General features: G+C 52.5%; 1 protein-coding gene across 7 annotated transcripts in view; it reads left to right on the forward strand.

The window, feature by feature from the left end:
- The window catches only part of NFIB (nuclear factor I B), an 870,278-nt gene that overhangs the window by 413,402 nt on the left and 437,199 nt on the right, over positions 1-19,677 (forward strand). Inside the window, exon 1 of one of the 7 annotated variants that reach the window (XM_069626062.1) lies at positions 4,455-4,978. The exons of 4 other annotated variants lie outside the window; for them this stretch is intronic. In XM_069626062.1, the coding sequence (XP_069482163.1) occupies positions 4,961-4,978 (18 nt within the window). In that variant the 5' untranslated portion in view covers positions 4,455-4,960. Of the gene's footprint in view, positions 1-4,454; positions 4,979-13,833; positions 14,443-19,677 lie in introns of those variants that run through there. 2 more of the 7 variants (XM_069626064.1, XM_069626061.1) reach the window with 2 other exon arrangements.

The following is a 19,677-nucleotide window of genomic DNA, read 5'->3' on the forward strand; positions in this document are numbered from 1 at the left end:
AGTACACGCTGGCAGTCAGCTAGGCTTAGTATATGCTGACAGCCAGCCAAGCTCAATACACAGTGACTGTCAGCAAGGCTCAGTACATGCTGACAGCCAGCCAGCCTCAGTACATGCTGACAGCCAGCCTAACCCAATACACACTGGCAGTCAGCAAGGCTCAGTACATGCTGACAGCCAGGCTCAGTACACGCTGGAAGTCAGCAAGGCTCAGTACACACTGACAGCCAGCTAGGCTTAGTACATGCTGACAGCCAGCCAAGCTCAATACACAGTGACTGTCAGCAAGGCTCAGTACATGCTGACAGCCAGCCAGCCTCAGTACATGCTGACAGCCAGCCTAACCCAATACACACTGGCAGTCAGCAAGGCTCAGTACATGCTGACAGCCAGGCTCAGTACACGCTGGAAGTCAGCAAGGCTCAGTACACACTGACAGCCAGCTAGGCTTAGTACATGCTGACAGCCAGCCAAGCTCAATACACAGTGACTGTCAGCAAGGCTCAGTACACGCAAACAGCCCATCAGGCTCAGCCCACATTGACAGCCCGCCAGGCTCAGTACACACTGACAGCCTGCCAGGTTCAGTACACGCCGACAGTCAGCAAGGCACAGTACACGCCGACAGCCCGCCAGGCTCAGTACGCACCAACAGCCAGCCAGGCTCAGTACATACTGACAGTCAGCCAGGTTTAGTACATGCTGACTGCCAGCCAAGCTCCATACACGCTGACTTTTAGCCAGGCTCAGTACACACTGACAGCCAGCCAGGCTCAATACACACTGACATCCCACCAGGCTAAGTATACACTGACAGCCAGCCTGACTCAATACACAATGGCAGCCAGCAAGGCTCAGTACATACTGACAGCCAGCATGGTGCAGGACAAACTGACAGGCACCCAGGCTCAGTCAGGTTGGCTCAGTACACAAAGACAGCCAGCCAGACTCCGTACACCCTGACAGCTGACTTGACTCAGTACACCCCGAGAGCCAGACTGGATCAATACACGCTGACAGCCAGCCAGGCTCAGTGCACACTGACAGCCGTGCCAGACTCTGTACACCCTGACAGCGAGCAAGGCTCATTAGACGCGGACAGCCAGCCTGGCTGGTACACACTTACAAACAGCCAGGCTCAGTACACACTGACAAGTGACAACCAGTAAGGCTGAGTACATGCTGACAGGCACCAAGGCTCAGTACACAGTGACAGCCAGCTCAGCTGGGTACACACTGACATCCAGCCTGGATCAGTGCACACTGACTGTCAACCAGACACAGTACACATTGACAGCCAGCCCGGCTGGGTAAACACTGAAAGCAGCCCTACCACACAGACAGCCAGCCTGGCTGGGTGTACACTGACAGCCAGCCTGGCTCAGTACACACTGACCGCTAGCCAGACTCTGTACACAATGACAGCCAGCTCGGACAGCCAGCCTGGCCCGGTACATACTGAAAGCTAGCCTGGCTCAGTATACACTCAGAGCTAGCTTGACTGACTACACACTGACAGCCAGCCAGGCTCAGTGCACACTGACAGCCAGCCTGTCTGGGTACACACACACAGACAACCAGTCCGGCTGTGTTCACACACCCAAACAGCCTGTTGAGTACACACTGACTGCCAACTTGGCTAACTACACACAGAGCGAGCCAGGCACAGTATGCAGTGACAGCCAGCCTAGCTGGGCATACACTAACAGCCAGCCTGCCTAGGTACACACTGACAGCCATCCTGCACACAAACAGACACCCAGCCTGGCTGGGTACACAGACAGCCAGCCCGGTCGAGTACACACTGAAAGTCAGCCTGGCTCAGAACAGACTGACAGCTAGCCTACCAGGGTACACAATGACAGCTAGCCTACCAGGGTACACAGTGATAGCTAGCCTGGCTCGACACACACTGACAGCTAACCTGGCTGAATATAGACTAATAGCTAGCCTGGCTCGAAACACACTGACAGCTAGCCTACCAGGGTACACACTGACAGCCAACCCAGATGGGTACATAGAGACAGCCAGTCTGGCTGGGTACACACTGACAACCACCCTAACTGGGTACATGTAACAGACCATAGATATTTCGAATTTCCTAGCAGATAATGCAAATCCAACTATCCAACTATCCAAGCCAAGTACGGGCAATCGGCAGTGACATGTGCTGCAAAGTGATGTGGCTCAGCTCAGGGGCGGACTGCCCTATACGGACACGCCCAAACCAAAAATGCAAAATTCTAGTGTGTGCCCGTTCTTTGGGTCAAAGTGGGCCACTTTTTTGGCCCACTTCATGAAACGAGCACCTTTTATCAAAAACCTACCCCTTGGGTACTACTCAAACAGTCTTTCACAAAAGGAAGGACTTGCCATTTGCAATAGTGGGCCACTTTTTCACTGGTGCCTGTGATACTTTTATGCCCCAGTCCGACCCTGGGTATTGTGCAATGCAGGCTGCGTCCACAACCGCTCACCCAGCCGGTTCCATGTGTAAAAATTGCAGCAAAAATGGCTGTTTACACAAAAAATCCTGGCAAAAAGGCTGAGGTTTTGCTGCCGCAATCCATGGAAAGGATACGGGGGACACCCCTGCAACCCTGGACCCATTATACCATTTAAGGGGAGCTGGAGACACCCCCGCAACCCTGGACCCATTATACCATTTAAGGGGAGCTGGAGACACCCCCGCGACCCCTGCTCCCCTTAAATGGTATAATGGGGTACACCTTTACCGGGTCAAACCACAGCATTTTTGCAGCGATTTTCTGTAAAGGCGACATTTTTGCTGCGATTTTATTACTGCATACCACGCAGTCTTATTATAACTTTCCAGCACACACAACATTCGAAAAACGTCCAATCATGTTGGAAAAAAAACCTGCCCAATTCGCCCTTGAGCTTAGCTTTAATCAGAAATATAGATACTCCTGAATACGGTTTACTTGCAGGGGTCCAGTCCTAAACAAAAGGTAGGGCGACCCATTAACATACCAATTGAATGTGGCGTCACCAGAAATTACCATATCAAGGTGCCCTCTGAAAAAAAAAAGGGGCGACTCCTGCAAAAAAAAGTGAGGGGACTCCGTGCACCTGCATGCACCCTGGCCTTGAGCCCAGATTACTTGGTCTATCGTAGTATTTTTAGAAATTAACTTAATCGCTATCACAACAATTGGGATTGACGCATTGCCAGGTGTTGCCGTGCCTCTCTGACCGCTCGAGCATTCGCTGTGTTGTGCTGCGTCGCTGTACACGCTGAAAAGGCACACTCAGGGGAGGCGCGTGAGAAATCAGAGTGCAGGGCGGGCGGCCAAGGGCACGTGCAGGTCAGAGGGCAAGTGCCGAACGGACAACGCCGTGATTAAGAGGTGAAACACAGATGTCAGAGGGCAAATGAGTCAGGCCGTGGCATCAAGCAGCAGTGAGGCCCTTTCAGATTGAGTACTCAGCAAACGCTCGTCTGCAAGATGCACCACAATCCGCACACACACCGCAAAGAGCCAAATTGATAACTTCACCTTAAAAACCACAGCAGACTTCACTAAGAACACAGCATGCGCGTAGAACACCACCAGGCTCGGACTGTCCTATAGGGCAATAGGCCCATGGCCGAACCAAAAACACAAAATGCTGGTCTGGGCCATTTATTTTGGGTCGGAGCGGGCATCTTTTTTTTGGGCCAATTTGGGCCAGTTTGCTGAGTTAGTACACTCTACGGGTAGTAGTTGTGACCAGTGTTGCTGAATAAATATTCTTTAAAATGCCCAATTGCGTTACACTTTATCAAAAAACTCCCCCTTGGTTACTATTCAAACTGTGTCACAATAGGAATGGATATCCATTTGCAAATGTGGGCCACTTTTTCATTGGTGCCCAAGACAACTTTATGGCCAAGTCCGACCCTGCACACCACCACATCTCAAATGACACACACATACTACCGTACACTCTGACACACACAGCACATACTTCAGCTTCATAAATACAAACACGGGCAGATACACATCCCAAATAACGAAAAGTCCTCTTCTAAAACAAGGTAGCCCCACAACGCCAGACACAGTCACACTTGCAGGAACATTGGGCGGCACCCACTGCCGCACGGCTACGCAGCAGGCCGGCACTGTTGTGTCTCGTTCATTGTGCTGCTGTGACCCCGTCTGGCTCTGAACTCCACAGTCTAGGCCTGCCCTTTCTATCCCGGCCGACGCCTCATGAATATGCAGGGCGCCCACTCATTGTGCCAGCCCTTCCCACAGCCGCCGGCAGTCTCCCCGGTGGCCACCAGGGGGAGCACAGAGCCGGCTGCGGCCCAGCGAACACTGGCAGAGCGCCGGGAGGAGCAGAAGCGGGGGAGGGGAGGAAGGGTGCGCAGGCAGCCCCTGCCCGCGCAGGGAGAGTGGGAGGGAGGGAGCGCCGGGAGCCTCCCGGGCCAATCACAGCCCCGGTGGACGGAGGCCAAGAGCTCAGGCTGCGGCGGGGATCTGCAGAGCCGGCCCGTGAGGGGGGCAGGAGAGAGGCGCAGAGAGACGAGGAGGAGGAAGAAAAAAAAAACCCCACGCACGCCGCCTGCAACGGCCCACAGCCCAGCCCCAAAAAAAACGCCTCTCCTGGACCGCGTTCAAGAGAGCAGCTGCAGCCCCTGCAGGAGCCGCTCCGGATTCCAGCCCGGGAGGAGAGCCTGGGAGCAGGGAGGGGACCGCCCGCTTCCACCACCACACCCCTCCTCCTCCTCCTCCTCTCACAGCGAGTTCTTTTTCCGGTTCTGCATTTTTTTAAAATATTTTTTTAATTTTTTTATTGAATTGGCAGAAAGGGGAACGCCACTGACTCGAGGCCACTTCTTGGAGTAAAAAAAAAACAACAAAAAGCAGCCCGTAGGAAAATAACAAACAGTGCCGCCCAAAGACATGTGAAACCAGCGGGCCTGCGCTGTGCCCGAGTTCAGGACCCTTGAATGCAATACAGTGCCATGGTATGTGCCTTGCCTCTGCTCTGCTACATGTGCCGGATGTGGATGCTGGGGTGGGTGGCTGTGTACCGCCTCGGCCCCGGGGGGAGTGGGGATCCCGGGTCAGGAGTGCGGTTGGATTGCGGGCCTGCGCGCTTTTAATCTCTTGGCAGCCCCTTGTGTGGTTCACACCTCGCACGCCCTTGTGCCAGTGGGTGGTGTACGCTTGACTGTGAACTTGGCACATATCTTGCGGTAACTTTTGCCCCCTCCCTCTCCAGCAGGCGGGCTGCGGTGGAAGTCTGTTGAGGGGGGAGGGGGGAGGGGGGAGGGGCGGGCGGCTGGCCGGCCGCTCCTGCTCCCTTTTTTTTTTTCTTTCTCTGCTGGAATGCGCACTGCCTGCCTTTGCCCAGTTCGGGTGGATGGGGCCACATACCTCGCTCGCGCACCCACCCACCCACCTACCTACCTACCTACCTACCCACCTACCTACCCAGGGGCCAGTCTGCTGCCCCGGCAGCACGTCCGCATTGCTAAGCGCTGGGAGGGAGGGGCCGCATTCCTGCAGCGATATGGACATGAGCTCATGTTCAGCCAAGGCAGGGGGAGGGCTTCCAGCGAGGGGAGGGGGGCACCGGTTCATGCCTTGTAGTGAGAGTACCAGGAAGACCCCCCTCCCCCGGAGAAGAGTTTCTCCACGACTTGGGCCAAGTGTTTTACTCATGTCTCGCGACCTTGTGCGAGAGGGTGTCTGTGCCCACGCAGCATGGCTGAGAGAGCTTGTTGTACCCCCCACCCCCCTGCCCTGCAAGAGAGCAGGCGTGGGGGTCTTGTCTCTGCGCGGGGGGGGTGGGGGGAATGGGTAGGAGATATTACTGCTCGCCTCCCGAAGATTGTGTGTTTGTCATGTTGCTTCTTGTGCCTCGTACTGTGCAGGCTGGCTGGCTGGCTGGCGTTCGGTCTCTGCCCTCTACGTGTACACGGTTTTGGGTGGTGAGGCAGTGGGGCCTGCTCTAGTCCTGTGAGTGTGTGCTCTGCCCTCTGTGTGTTTCGGAGGCCCTCCCTGTGCAGCGCTGGCCGCTCTCTGTGTGTCACGCGCGTTGGTGGGACTTGTGTTCAGGGCCGCCCATTGTTGCAGGTTTTGATACCGCGGCGCGCGTGCTAGATGAATGTGTGCGCTTCCACACACCTCCAAGAACTAAGCGCTGCAATAACAGGTGTTAAGAACCCATTGAAATGGTGCTCAGATTATCGACCTCGCAAGCTTGAAAGGTTACGTTGGCCGTGCCACGGGATTCGAGCTGGCAAAGTTCAAGAGGCCATCTCTGTTATGAAGTTGTGTGGGGCCGCAGTTGTGCAGCCCTGCTGCCAGTTTATGCTTGTTTTGAGTTTCTGGAACCTTTGTTGCGCGAGGAGGCCCAGCCCGATAGTGAGTTCGTAGTGGTGCCTTGGTTCTGTAAGTAAAGCTAAGTGTGTTATGTGGGTCTGCATTGCATGTCCCTTGCAGGCGAGCCTGTGCACGCTTGGTGTGGGCGTGCAACTTTCCTGCTACGCATAAAAGCCCTTCCTTCGTGGGTTGTGACTCTTGCCAGGTTCTGGTTGTGCATCGTGGCTATTTGTGTGTGCTGGTTTGTGCGGCTGCTAGCCATTTTATGGGCAGGCTAACCCCCGATTGTGTGTCGCGCCTCTACGCTGCGTGTGGTGCCTCCGCCAACCGTGCGTGCATGTGGCACGTTTGTCGTGCCGGCCAGTCACGCGGCCTGTGTGTGTGTGTCTGGTTGGCGCGGGGTGACCCCACTTGATCGCCCGGGGGTGTCCTGGGCCTGTAGTGCTCATGCTGTGCCTCCGAGGCCGGGTGCCTGTGTGCTGCAAGGACGTGTCTGGGGGGTAGGTGGGGGCAGCAGTCTGGGCCCCATCACAATGCTCGGGTTCCCATCCATTAGGCGGCCTGAATGCGGGCGGGCGGGCGTGCGAGCGAGCACTTGGCAGCTCCCAGGTTCAGGGGGGCGGGGGGAAGCAGCGCCCCTCTTTGACACTAGAGGCCGATGTGGCGTGATGTGAATTATTCCGCGGGCTGTGAACACGGCCGCCCCGCCCCTCCCCTCCCCTCCCCTCCCCGCCGCAGAGCCTGCCATTGAACTTGAGACGGGACAGACAAGAGCTTCCAAGTACAGTAGCTGGCAACGAAAAGGCGCCAAAACACACACGATTAACTCTCGGGTTTCTCCGGCCCGGCCCGGGGCTATGCGCCGACTTTTAAGTCAGAAATCGCCAATGAGGCGAACGTTGACGCCTGACCTCGCTTTTGGGAGAGAGTTACGGAATGGGAGGGCTTGGCCGGTCACTTCTCTTGCGTAATGTTTGCACTGGGGCAACAAATGGAGTTTTTCTGCTACTTGCTGAGCAGGGAATCGTGCAGACACAGTCGCGCCTCTTACGTAAAGATTGTACAATCACGAAAAATAGGAAGACAAAGAATTGCGCACAATTTTCGCAATTTTTCTCTAAATTATAAGGGCCTGATTTAGACAAATGTTTTAACCTGGGGGGGGAGTCCTATTTGTAGTTCCTGGCCTTTTATGCCTTTTATGTACCAATAGGTACATTAATTAGCAGGTTCTCCCAGCGCAATCCGCGACCATAGGTTTTTTCTCCCGGGTTCAGCCCAAAAGAAAACTAGCCGCGATTGGCTGCGCGTATGTGCCTCTTAAAGCGCGATTTGTGGGTTTAGAACTCTGGCCGTTTCCCAGACCCCGATCTTTTGCACTTTCTCGAGAGCTGCGCCATCGCACTTTACGCAGCGCAGTGTTCCCCGGAGCGGCCCTTGCCTTTCCGCGTCGCCTTTGCCGGGTTTTCGGGTTCTCTCGCCGACACGGGGAAGTGAAACCTTAAACCGCAGCTCAAATCTGCAACGTGGATCGGTGCTCTCGTAGACTCTCGGTGGATGTCGAGGGAGGGCGCGCAGCTTTCCACATTGCAGGGCGTGCTGATTAAGGGGCTTCAAGGCGCTGGCGGCGGGGAGGAGCACGGGACACGGGGGAGAGGAACAGACGTCACAGCTTCACCAATGTCGCATCCCACAGAGTTCCGAATAGTGATACACAAGAGCGCACTTGCACAGTTCCCTTGCGCCGTGCTTACGCAGGGGTGTCTTACCATGGACGCTGCAGGGCCCTGACGGTTTCGGGCACCATGAGCCCAGACTGTCCAGGGTTTGGGCAATGGCCACCGCCACTTCACATGGGTCCTACAATGTCATCAAGGGGGGCGGGGTCCGGCGACAAGATAGTACCCAGCAGGTCCCACAGTCGAGCCGCTTGGAAAGGTCACCAGAACGCCCGATATTGATTGGTTGCGAACGGTTCTGCGAGTTTTCCATTACGCATATTGTGTCTGCGCTTGCCATTGGTTGAAAGCCATAATTCACAGAAAATGCCTGTCGTCGCTGTGAATTATGGGAAATAATCTACACCTATGATACAGACTGTAAGGGGTGGATTCCAAAATATTAAGGTGTGTGCAATAATCGCAGCACATGTGCGCACACCCCCTGACAGGCAATCAGAGGTGGGTCGCCACATTATTATGGTCTAAGCTGGAATACTCCCAACATTTCTGCGACATTTTAGAAACTTTTTTTAAACGGTTATGACATCAGTCCATGACATGTGGATTCGTGCGAGCCGCTAAATGGTGTTAGTTCCTCGGCGTGGCTGTGCAGAGCAAAGGCCTTGTGTTAGTGGCAGGTCGGAGGTTCCCAACTCCTCCGTTCGTCCAACCAGGGCACTGGTGGCGGGAATGTGGAGCGAGATGCGGCATGGCAGGGCGGCGGCGGCGGGGGTGGGTGGCCGGACCTGTCCGCCACCTGCATCCGCCCACTTTATTCAGCACACCCCCGGTGGGGAGCACTGTGGTCTGGCGAGAACGGGGCGCCTCCTCGGTGCGTTTGGACCCGTCCAGTGGGGACTTTCCGCGGCGTCACTGGCCCGGGGCCAGCGGGCCGTGCGTGGGCCGTGGCTGGCCGCCTTTCGGTGCCGTGTCCGGGGCCCGTGCGCTGGGCTGTGTGGGTTTTCCGCGTGGCGGGCCCAGGCTGCCTGTAGAGCCGAGGGAGGGCGCCGGGCATTCCTGGAAAGCAAGCGAGAGCGGCGTCCACCCCCCACAGGCCGCCAGAGGCCCGGGCACCACCTCGGCGGCGATTCCCAGTGACGGGTGCACGAGTGAGCGCGGTGGGGTGGGGGTGTAAATAAAAACCCCAAGAGGGGAGCCGCAACGGAAAGCCCGGGGAGGGTAAAGGCCAGGGCGGACAGACTATGGGCCGCACATGCACGGCTGTCGGTGGCAGTTCCCGACTGTCGAGGAATTCTGTCCTATACTGTCTCTCTCTGACGTCAGGGGGTGCCAACTTATTTCACAGCCCTGGGGCTTAGAGCACCCCTTCACACGTTACTCATAGCCTAGAAGCTGAGGTCTCCCTTCCTACTTTAAATATGCCAGCAGCAGGCCTAGCGCCTCTCCGTTTTCAGGTACATGTGCACCTGTTACATAGCGCCAAACAGGGCCGGTAAGCGTTTGGCGAGGGGGGTTTGAATTATTTTAATAAACAATAGAGTGCATTTCATTTTAGGGATGAAATAAGCGGCGCTATGGCTTCGGGCACAACGCCGCTCGGGCTGAGGCCGAACCGCAACCGCTGCAGTCGTCTGCTGGCATCCTGAACGCACAACTAAGACGCTAGTCCTTAACTCACTGAGCTACCTCGCTTGTAATATCCGTGTCAGCTCACATGTTCGGAAAAGGGCCACCATGCCGGCTTTCTAACATGTCCAGGGTGGCGACGTGCGCGCAATTTTAATTTCATGGCCGAAATGTTGGTGTCGCCATGCCACGCAGAAAAACATTACTTGCTTTTGGTGACCACGTTGCTCTTGCCGATTTGCAATTTTTGGCAACCAGGTCACTGGTGCCCGCCAATACAGGCTTGGTCCCTTATCAACTTGGACCCCCCTCCCCCCAGAGACGCATGTTAAGTACGGCTCATGCGAAAGTCTGTGTGTGTAGATACATACAATGATGTGCAGACGTCAGCGCGAACGCAGAGTCCATGGCCAGCCCCGGGGCGGGCGGCGTGTGGCAGCGCCCTGCCTGCCTGCCTGCCGTGGAGTTCACTGGGTGCCGGCTGCAGTGGCGAGGCGGGCGGGTCCTTGAGAAAGTGGAGGCTGCAGTGGCAGTCATCCCAGGTCATGTTTTCATTCCGCCAGCACCAAAGGCCAGAAATGTGAGATTGCGCGGCGTGCCAAGGCGTGCCGTGCCAAGAGCGGCCTCCGCGTGCAAAAGGAGCGCTCCTCGCGCGGAGCTCGGTGATAGCTTTTTGGCACGGGAGCGTGGGGAGTCCAAGGGGGGGGGTGCAACATACAAGCAGATCAGGTGGAGATGTGGTCAGTTGTTGGGGTGCGGGGGCAGGCCTCTTACAGACTGCACAGTATGGTCGGGTAGTGGAGCCACAGAGGTGTGGCAGTGGCTGGGCGCGCCAGGCGGGCTGCCTTCACACACGGACCGCGGGAGGCCCGGCACGTGGCCTGGGGACACCCCTATCGCCTGCCCCGGGGAACACTTGGGAGGGCCTGCGTGAGTGCAGTTCATCATGGCGGGGTCGTGAGGGTGCCCTCAATGGGCTTAAGGGGTGGCCGGCGGATTTGAACCCGCCCGGCACTGTCTCGGGAGTGAGGCCGCCAACAATGGGACATTTGCCTCCGCCCCACCCCTGTCTGCGCCCTGGGCTCCCAGGCTGCGGGGAGATGGGAGGGGGCGGCAAGTGGCACGGGGCCTTGGGAACAGTTGAGGCGAGGAGGGGGCTGAGAATGGGATGGTGTGGGCCTTGCCCACCCGCTACTGGCAGAGCGCGGAGGAGGCTCCGCAGCGGCCCTGGTGCGTGTCCTGCCCCGGGCGAGAACACAGGGTTAGAGGGGCGGGCGGGGGGCGAAAAAAGCAACTCCTAGAATGCATGAAAACAAAACAGTTGAGAAAAGGAAAGGAAAAGTGTGTGGAATTGCGGAAAATAAAAAAAAACGGAATGGGGAAAGTGCATTAAAAATTACTTCACATGAAATTATTTACAATACGGAATATGTGTGCATTTTATTAACACAAATATAAGAATAAATGCACAGAAAAGTGAATGAAAAATAGTGACCTGAAGCAGACGGCTAAAACTACAAAAAACAAGCAAAGTACGAAATATTACTAAAAAAAGAATACAAGAAAAGTGAAAGAGGAATTAGAAATCAATTAAGAAACAATGAAGTAGCAAAGTCCAAATTGGAATTTAAATAATACAAAATAAAATGGCGAAAAGGAATAAACCCGCCGCGGATTAAGCGAAAAGAGCACAAAACGAAAGAAAGTTGGGTCCCGCGAAGGTGCTGCGAATCCATCACGAGGCGCGTTGGCGAAACCCCTCTCCTCGGCCGGCCTCCGTCGCTCCCTCCCTCCTCCGAGGCCGCAGACTCGTGCCTCTCCCCGGCCCCGGGCTGCCCTGACCCCGGATAACCGCGGCGGGGGAGGCGGGTGCTGCGCACGGCCCACGCCACACCACACGCACTGCGGCGGATCCCGCCCGCGCTGCGCCTCCCGCCCTTCCTGCAGCCCTCACCCCCAAAACCGCAAGTAGTGCCCACCGCGCTCACACACCTGCGCCGGATCCCCGTGGCTGCCCCCTGCCCGCATGGGCACCGCTTGGCCGTGCCAAGTCTCCTCGCAGCGCCTCTTCTCTGCACGAGGGTATACGGCTCTAAAGGGCCAGGGGAACCCCTCCCCCCCCCCAGAGAGTAGCGACTGCGGGCGGCCGTTGTTGCTCTGCTGTACAGAATACATCGCGTGTCAACACCGCCGTTTTTGATGCGAATACTTGACTACTTGTGTGTGCTTTTCATCGTAAATTACCTCTCCTAGAATTTTAGTCTTCAACGTATGAGTTCTTTGTGATGAGCACCCGCACAATGCTTTTTTTTTACCACGTGTGTTAAAACCGCAGACTTAAAATGTGTAGCTGACCCTGCCAGCAAGAATGAACACGAAGGAGCCGCTTTTAGACGGCTTGGCATAATGTGGGCAGGGGCTGGCACCCAGCCGGGCGTAGGATTAGCACCTGTCATGGGGTGGTGCCTGGGGCGAGTGAGGATGGTAGAGGGGGTCTGGCAACATTGGTGGTGTAGGTTTTGGGGGTGGGTCCAGTGGTGGGCTTAGTGAGGAGGATGTCTTTGTTGAAAAGGGGTTGGTGGTGGTCCATCTGTTGGTGGGTGTAGTGTTGAGGTATATGCAATGGTGGTTTTAGTGGTGCTACCGTGAGGTGTGCGGCTGTGGTGGTGGTGTGTCTTTGTGGTGGTGCAGGGTTACTATTGAGGATGATGGTGGTGAAGGTGACTGCAGCTTTAGCTGTTGCAGGTGGGCTGGTGGTGCAGAAGTGGGGTTGAATGCAAGGGTGGCTTTTGAGGTGATATCGGGAGATGTGGACTTGTGGTGTTTTGGCATAGGAGAATTGTAGAGGATGGAGTGGCAGAGCTGACTGCATGCAGCTTTAGCGGTTGAAGGTGTAGTGGCGGGTCCAGAGGTGGGGTTGGATGCAATGGTGGCTTTTGAGGTACTATCAGGCAATGTGGACTTGTGGTGTAGTGGCATATGATAATTGTGGAGGATGGAGTGGTGGAGCTGACTGCATGCAGCTTTAGCGGTTGAAGGTGTAGTGGCGGGTCCAGAGGTGGGGTTGGATGCAATGGTGGCTTTTGAGGTACTATCAGGCAATGTGGACTTGTGGTGTAGTGGCACAGGATAATTGTGGAGGATGGAGTGGCGGAGCTGACTGCATGCAGCTTTAGCGGTTGAAGGTGTAGTGGCGGGTCCAGAGGTGGGGTTGGATGCAATGGTGGCTTTTGAGGTGCTATCCGGCAATGTGGACTTGTGGTCTAGTGGCACAGGATAATTATTGAGGATGGAGTGGCGGAGCTGACTGCATGCAGCTTTAGCGGTTGAAGGTGTAGTGGCGGGTCCAGAGGTGGGGTTGGATGCAATGGTAGCTTTTGAGGTACTATCAGGCAATGTGGACTTGTGGTGTAGTGGCACAGGATAATTGTGGAGGATGGAGTGGCGGAGCTGACTGCATGCAGCTTTAGCGGGTGAAGGTGTGGTGGTGGGGTTGAATGCAATGGTGGCTTTTGAGGTGCCATCAGGGGATTTGGTGTAGTGGCACAGGATAATTGTGGAGGATGGAGTGGCGGAGCTGACTGCATGCAGCTTTAGCGGGTGAAGGTGTGGTGGTGGGGTTGAATGCAATGGTGCTTTTGAGGTGCCATCAGGGGATTTGGTGTAGTGGCATGGCGTTCTTGTTGAGTATTAAGGCGGTAGCACTTACTTCAGCTTTAGCAAGGTGTGGGAAGTGCTGGGTGGTTGCAGTGTCAGCTTCTCGATGGAAGGATTGGCCATTTGTGGCGAAGCGTGCCTTCGTTTTTGCAGAGTGGCAGGGTTCTCCCACCCCGGGGCAGAAGATCGAGCTGGAGACAGAACCCATGCCACCTCAAACAATATTTAGTGAGGGGCGGGCGGCGGCCACGTCCCGTAAAGTTATTCCCGCTCCTGCTCGCCGGCGGGGATTGGTGGGGGAGGAGTGTAATGCAACGTGCGGGATGATTGTGTAATTAAATAATAATTAAAACAAAACTGAATCTGGAGGGCGGGGTGCGCGCGGTGCCTGCTGCAATTCCACTCCAACTTGGAGAGGGGAGCCAGGCGGCCGGGGGGGAGCGGGAGGCGAAGGGGAGGGGGCCGAGGACTCGGGAGAGGAGGAGGGGAGGGGGCATTTATGGTTTTGATTTTTTTCTCCGCAGAGATCATTTTTTGTGTGACAGCGAGCGAGCAGCAGTGGAGGAGCGCGGGGGCACCGTGCGAGCGAGCGAGGCAGGCTCAGGTTGCTGCTGGCCGGCCAGGAAGGGAAGAGGGCGGGAGGGACTCAGGGCGCTTCCTCCGCTGCCGCCCCGGCCCCGCCACCGCCTCCTCCTCCTCCTCCTTCCTCCAGCGCGGCCAAGCGCCCTGTAGCAACCCGCGGGCGTGAGGAAGAGGTGCCAGCCGTCCCCGCGCGCCTGGGAAACGTGGCAAGGCGAGCGGGCAACCCGCCGGGCGCAGGGGGGACCCCCGAGGACGCGGGCCCAGGAGGGAGCTCCCGGAAACCGCAGGACCGCATTGCATTTCCCTTTCTTTTTTTTTTCTGGCCGGGTTGGAGGTGCTGTGATTTTTTTTTTTTTCTCTCCTTCTTTTTTGCCTCCGTTGTTCACAGAGGAGCAGTCCTGATCGATTCCCCCTTCCCTCCCCCCCGGTCTCAGGTGGCTGCGGGATGAATAGGTGACATTGTTCCCCCCATTTCCTTGGATGCTGAGCTCGGGACCGCTGGCAACGTGTATCCCAACGGAGTCATGATGTATTCCCCCATCTGCCTCACTCAGGTAACGCAGGGCGACGCGCACTTTCACTTTGCGTGTCCGCGGTCAGTCTGCGCGTGTGAATGTTCGCAAGTCAATGCCGCCCGTGCCCTGGCTCGGGGGTGTGCGTGTGTGGGTGTACGCTGCAGCCCGGGCCCCGTACCCTCACACGGGGAGGCTGAGCGGGGGTAACCTGCCCAATTTGCACGCAAGGCTGGGCTGCCGAGGAACGCAACATTCTCGTATTGTGCGCAAGAGTGGTCAATGCCGGCATATACGCGTGTATCCGAATGTCTATTCTTTATATACAAAGTATACGCGTGCGTATCTGCTCTCAATATACCTGCACACGCGCCCTTATCTAGATAATGCGGGCCATTCGCAAAATGTCCCCTGACTCGCCATATAGTCGGCTAAATACACCCACAACGTATTGCTATATATTTAAGTGAAACTAAGGGCACTTTGCATTTTTCCGCATACACAAGCTGCACTTTCTATCCTATAATGCAAAATCTGCAAGCTGGCGACATATCAACCCCCCGCCCCCCCCCCCCCCCTTGGACCTGTCACACTGTTATGTCGTTATGACTTCTTGACCCTTTTATAACATAATTGACACCCGCCTAAGTTTCCTTAGTATACTGTGTGTATATATGTGTGTATATATATATATATATGTGCACACAGACACTTAAATAATGTCCGTGGTTTTATTTAAAAAAAAATAGAACTATCTGATATATCGCCATTTCCTTGGGCATATTGCCACTACTATTCAACAACTGGGAGCTCAGCTCGCAATGCCCCTTTCAAGAGGGCGACTCCTGCCTTCACCGCGGCCTTTGTGTGATGCAATATTACATTTTTCTGTTGGCAACATTTCTTCCGCAATGTTATGCCCCGCGAGTCACTTTCTTAGTCGAGAACATGGACATTGTGAGCCGTGTAGGCGAGAAGTAGAAACAGATCGGGGATAGGACAAAAGAAAATCGTATGCAAATGCGGCATGGCCAATTGCAAACAAGGGCTGTAACGGCACGTAGGGCCCGCTTTCCCCAGAAGTACGACTTCTTGCAATATCCCACAGCATTTAGTGGAAATCTCTTCTGTTAAACTAGTCGCTGGTCCAGTTCACGGTGTCGAGACGACAGTGATGGGTGCCTGGCACAGAGGCCGAGGTAGGCCCTAGCAGAGGGCACAGGCGTGAGGGGTTCCCCGCAATGACTGCATCCACATTCTGTGTGACACATGCATCCCTGCCAACACCTGGGCTTTTGTGACTCAATGCAACAAAATCAGACCGTTTTATCAAGACAATAACTGCATTGATTTGCAAAAACATGCCAGCACGAGCCCAGGAAAAAAACAAACATTATTACAACAATGAAAATCTGGGGACACACAATATGGCAAATGGCCACCTTTGCAGGCCGTTGACATGTTGAAACCACTTGGCCGAATGATTGTATGAATTTTTTCAATCATTTTGACCGAGCCCCATGATATTCAAACTACGAGGACGAGTGGTTTTCAAAAGGCAGCATTGGATATTATTACCATACAAGATCCTGTTTTTTGGTTTCACTTGTTTGAAGTGTGTTATTCAGGACGATGATGTTTCAGTCCAATATGAAAAAATATAGAGGTATGCCTAAATTCCTTTACGGCGTAGGGGCACGCGCACGTGTGTGTGTGTGTGTGTGTGTATATATATATATATATATATATATATATATATATATATACATACACACGTGATACATTTTCAGTTGCAAGCTATTAGCCATACATAAAAAGTCACTCACCACCTCAATTCTACAAATCTTATCACTAGCCAATAGCAAATGACGTGTGCACATTTTTAGCCGATTGTACACCCACACATATATATTTATAATATGTATATTTTCTGCTCAATGAGTGAGCCTTGAATACTCCTTTTAAGTTACATGAATTTATGCAGGCTCTTTTATAATTAACATCACACTGTGAAAAATTGTTGAAGGCAAGTAATCAGTATAAGAAGAGTTATGGTTGCAACATGTGAACATATTTCACAAATAATATTTTCGTTGGTTTCTTTTTGACTCCAAAGTGGCACACACTTGTTTTCTGCATGAGGAAATCCCGTGTCTACTGCTCAAAATGACCCTACATGTTTACAATGAAATATATTATATTACGAAGTAAAAAATACCATACTAGCTGCCTTGCAAAACATGGCTAAAGTTAATTTTCAGTCCTGTAGTGTAAAATTCCAGAAGACCAGAACACTTGCACCTATACACACACTATAGCTAGTTCGGGTATTGCAGAATGTGTGTGTCTGTCTGTCTTTGTGTGCATGTGAATGGATGTTTTAGGCAAAGCAAAAGAGTGTGAAAGAGAACAAACATGAGTGCTGTGTATCTTTCTGAAGCTTAATTGTGTTGCTTTTGCTTTAGCCTTGTGCATGGGTTGAACCAGACCTTTACGGTCACTGGTACAATTGCCTGACACTTTGTTGTGGTGGTGTTTTTGATGCCGTTCTGGGCTTTGCTGCAGGCGGTTATCTTGCCGAGCCTCCTCATGTTGTATGCAGTGCTGCTTGGCCACTCAAGCAATAGAAACCCACAGCTTGTATGTTTGCCTCTTGTCAATTTCCATTACACACGTTCCAGGGAAAACCCAATCCATTGCATGTTTCGCTTCTACAGAGTGTTGGCTACATTGCCACCATCCCACCCCGAACCCTTCGTTGCAATCTTTGTATCTAGTACACTTCTTTCAGTAAAAACAAAATGTTTTTACTTTCTCTATTGGACTCCCTTTACCTCCCTTGTGGTGTCCCTTTACTCATTGCCTTTTTCTGTGCTCTAATATATACACTTCTACTACCATAGTCCTATTGTTTCTCCATATGCATTTAGTTTTTGGCATATCCGAATTAGCAATAAAACGGACCCATCTCTATTTGTCATACTTTTAATTAAACCACACATACATCAAATGTTAGATACTTGGTCTAAACCTCTTGTACAAATTAGCTTAGCCACCTCTCCCATATCCCACCAGAAAAGAGGAAAAGAATGCTGTTAAATTACTCTAGTTCTTCATCCGGGAACATAGTTGCGCTAATTTGATATATTACCATGTGGGCATTTACTGATCATTTGATTGGATTATTGAGAAGCTAAATATAATATAATATTAGTTCTAAGAATTAAAGAAAGGTGTTTTGAAAAGTGTGTGAGCGTGATCAATATCTAAAGGGTTGTTGGGTCCTATGCATGTCTTATTGCGATGCAGCGCAGTCATTTAGCGCAAGTGTGACCGAGTGTAATGCTCGGGTACGAGCGGCTCCACGTACTGAATGTTCCCCCCAACGCCCTCCGACGTCAATTTAAGCAAGAATCCTAAACTGCTGTTTCTGTCCACCTGAGGCCGGAGCAGATTCCACCAGGGCACATGCCTCTGGAGTTTTCTGCTTGGCTTCATGTCGTAGAACATCTGTTTTATTTAATTTCAGTTGTTTATTAAAATGAAAACATATAGCAATTTTAACATAAAGTAAAATGGCTGCCTGTTCAAGCATGCGTCCCAAAAATTCTTTGTAACATCATACATTTTAGAGATTGACAATTTTTGTTGATCATTGGGATTGGGTTCTTTTTTGTAATCATTTCCCACATTTTGGTAGTGTAATTTCAAACAATGAAGTAAATATTTGCAAGAAAAGGCAGGGTAGTAGTCATGTGAAATATATACATGTTTTACCCTATCTCCACCAGTTTATTTCATTTTTAACAGAAGTTAATTCTTTAATCCCCCCTTGACCCACGTTTACTTATTAAACCCAACGCTCAAAGTAATTCCCCCCATCAATTATATATTTCCTAAAAAATGTAAATGTGTTACAAGCTCCTGGATTGTGTCACAAAGTGTAACATGAGCACTAGACACCACGTCTCTACCTGTTTGAAGCAGGGAACTTTGAGTCAAAGTGCCCGGCTGCTGTTCCCGGCGATTATGTGTAGGGTAACAGAAACTCTACACACTGGGTTGTTGTTATGGCCTAGCCTTGTTTGGCAAGCAAGCGCTAACATGAAAGAAAGTGTATACATGTACACACAAGTGTCTAAAGTAAATTGCTGGGCGCTGGCTCCTAAAAATATATTGATCTGACTTCTTGCGTGAAACTCTCCGATCACGTACAGTCCACATGCCGTAACGCAGGCACACCATGCAAATCATCGCCAAGCACTTTAAGAAACGTCCTGTTGCTATCTGTGTGAATTTCGACCACGTAGACTTGCTCCACTTGGATCTAGCAAAGTTTATGGAATTTCAAGTTATTAGCAATATTTAGATTAACTAATGCATAGCTGGTAAACAGCCGCGCGCTGACATTATCAGATGTGAGTGAAGCATTTCTAAACAGTTGAGAGCACTGCAACATTTGGCTAATCTCAAGAGGACAAATGAAAGGGTTCTTTTTTGAAAGAGCGATAGCACTTTACATTAGGGGGAAATTAACAGTATGAGGTTTTATCAAACCGTTTGTAATGACACGTTGAGAAACTGGACCGTTTTTTTTTTTTTTTTGTTTTGGTTAGGAATGCCTAGAGTCAAACTGCCTTCTGAGGCACAAGGCAATCCATGGTTATTGCAAAGTGAAAATACAGTCTAAGAGCTTGGCAAGCAGACGGCTCTGAAGATAGGGAAGTCTTATCGTGGGCTGTGGTTGCTCAGAGCAGGGCAGGCTTCCCACACAAAGAATAGATTGTGGTTTAACCCTTTCACGGCCTAGTTTGGTGAGCTGACATAGTGGAGGAATTGTTCCCTCTCTGCCGGGCACCCGGCATCATTGAGGCGGCCTCCTGGCTGGCACTTCCTTTGCACTTTCGTTGAAGTGGAATCGCCCCATGTCCAGTATTGTTGAAACAAAAACAAAAAACTTGAGTCTAGTTTTTGTCTGGTTCACGGTGTGTTTTAAACCGCGTCGGGGGGATGTCATTCTGTTCTGACATGCAATGCATAACCTGTGCCTGCTGGTAGACTGTTGGATGCCCAAAACATATAGTCCCAACAATCATTGAAAGTGGGACATTATTTGCTAACTTTTTAAAAAAAAAGCTCTGACACCCGCTTGGGCCTTGTTGTGGCTGAAGGTAAATTTGCAATAAATCAAGAAAGAAATACTGCTATCGATTAATGGACATTTATCAAGCAAATAATTTCCTCACAGGTAGACTAAAAGTGCACAATTATATAACA

This window comes from Ambystoma mexicanum, chromosome 6p (assembly GCF_040938575.1).
Source record: "Ambystoma mexicanum isolate Mex_15411 chromosome 6p, UKY_AmexF1_1, whole genome shotgun sequence".
In the NCBI taxonomy this organism is placed as follows: Eukaryota; Metazoa; Chordata; class Amphibia; order Caudata; family Ambystomatidae; genus Ambystoma; species Ambystoma mexicanum.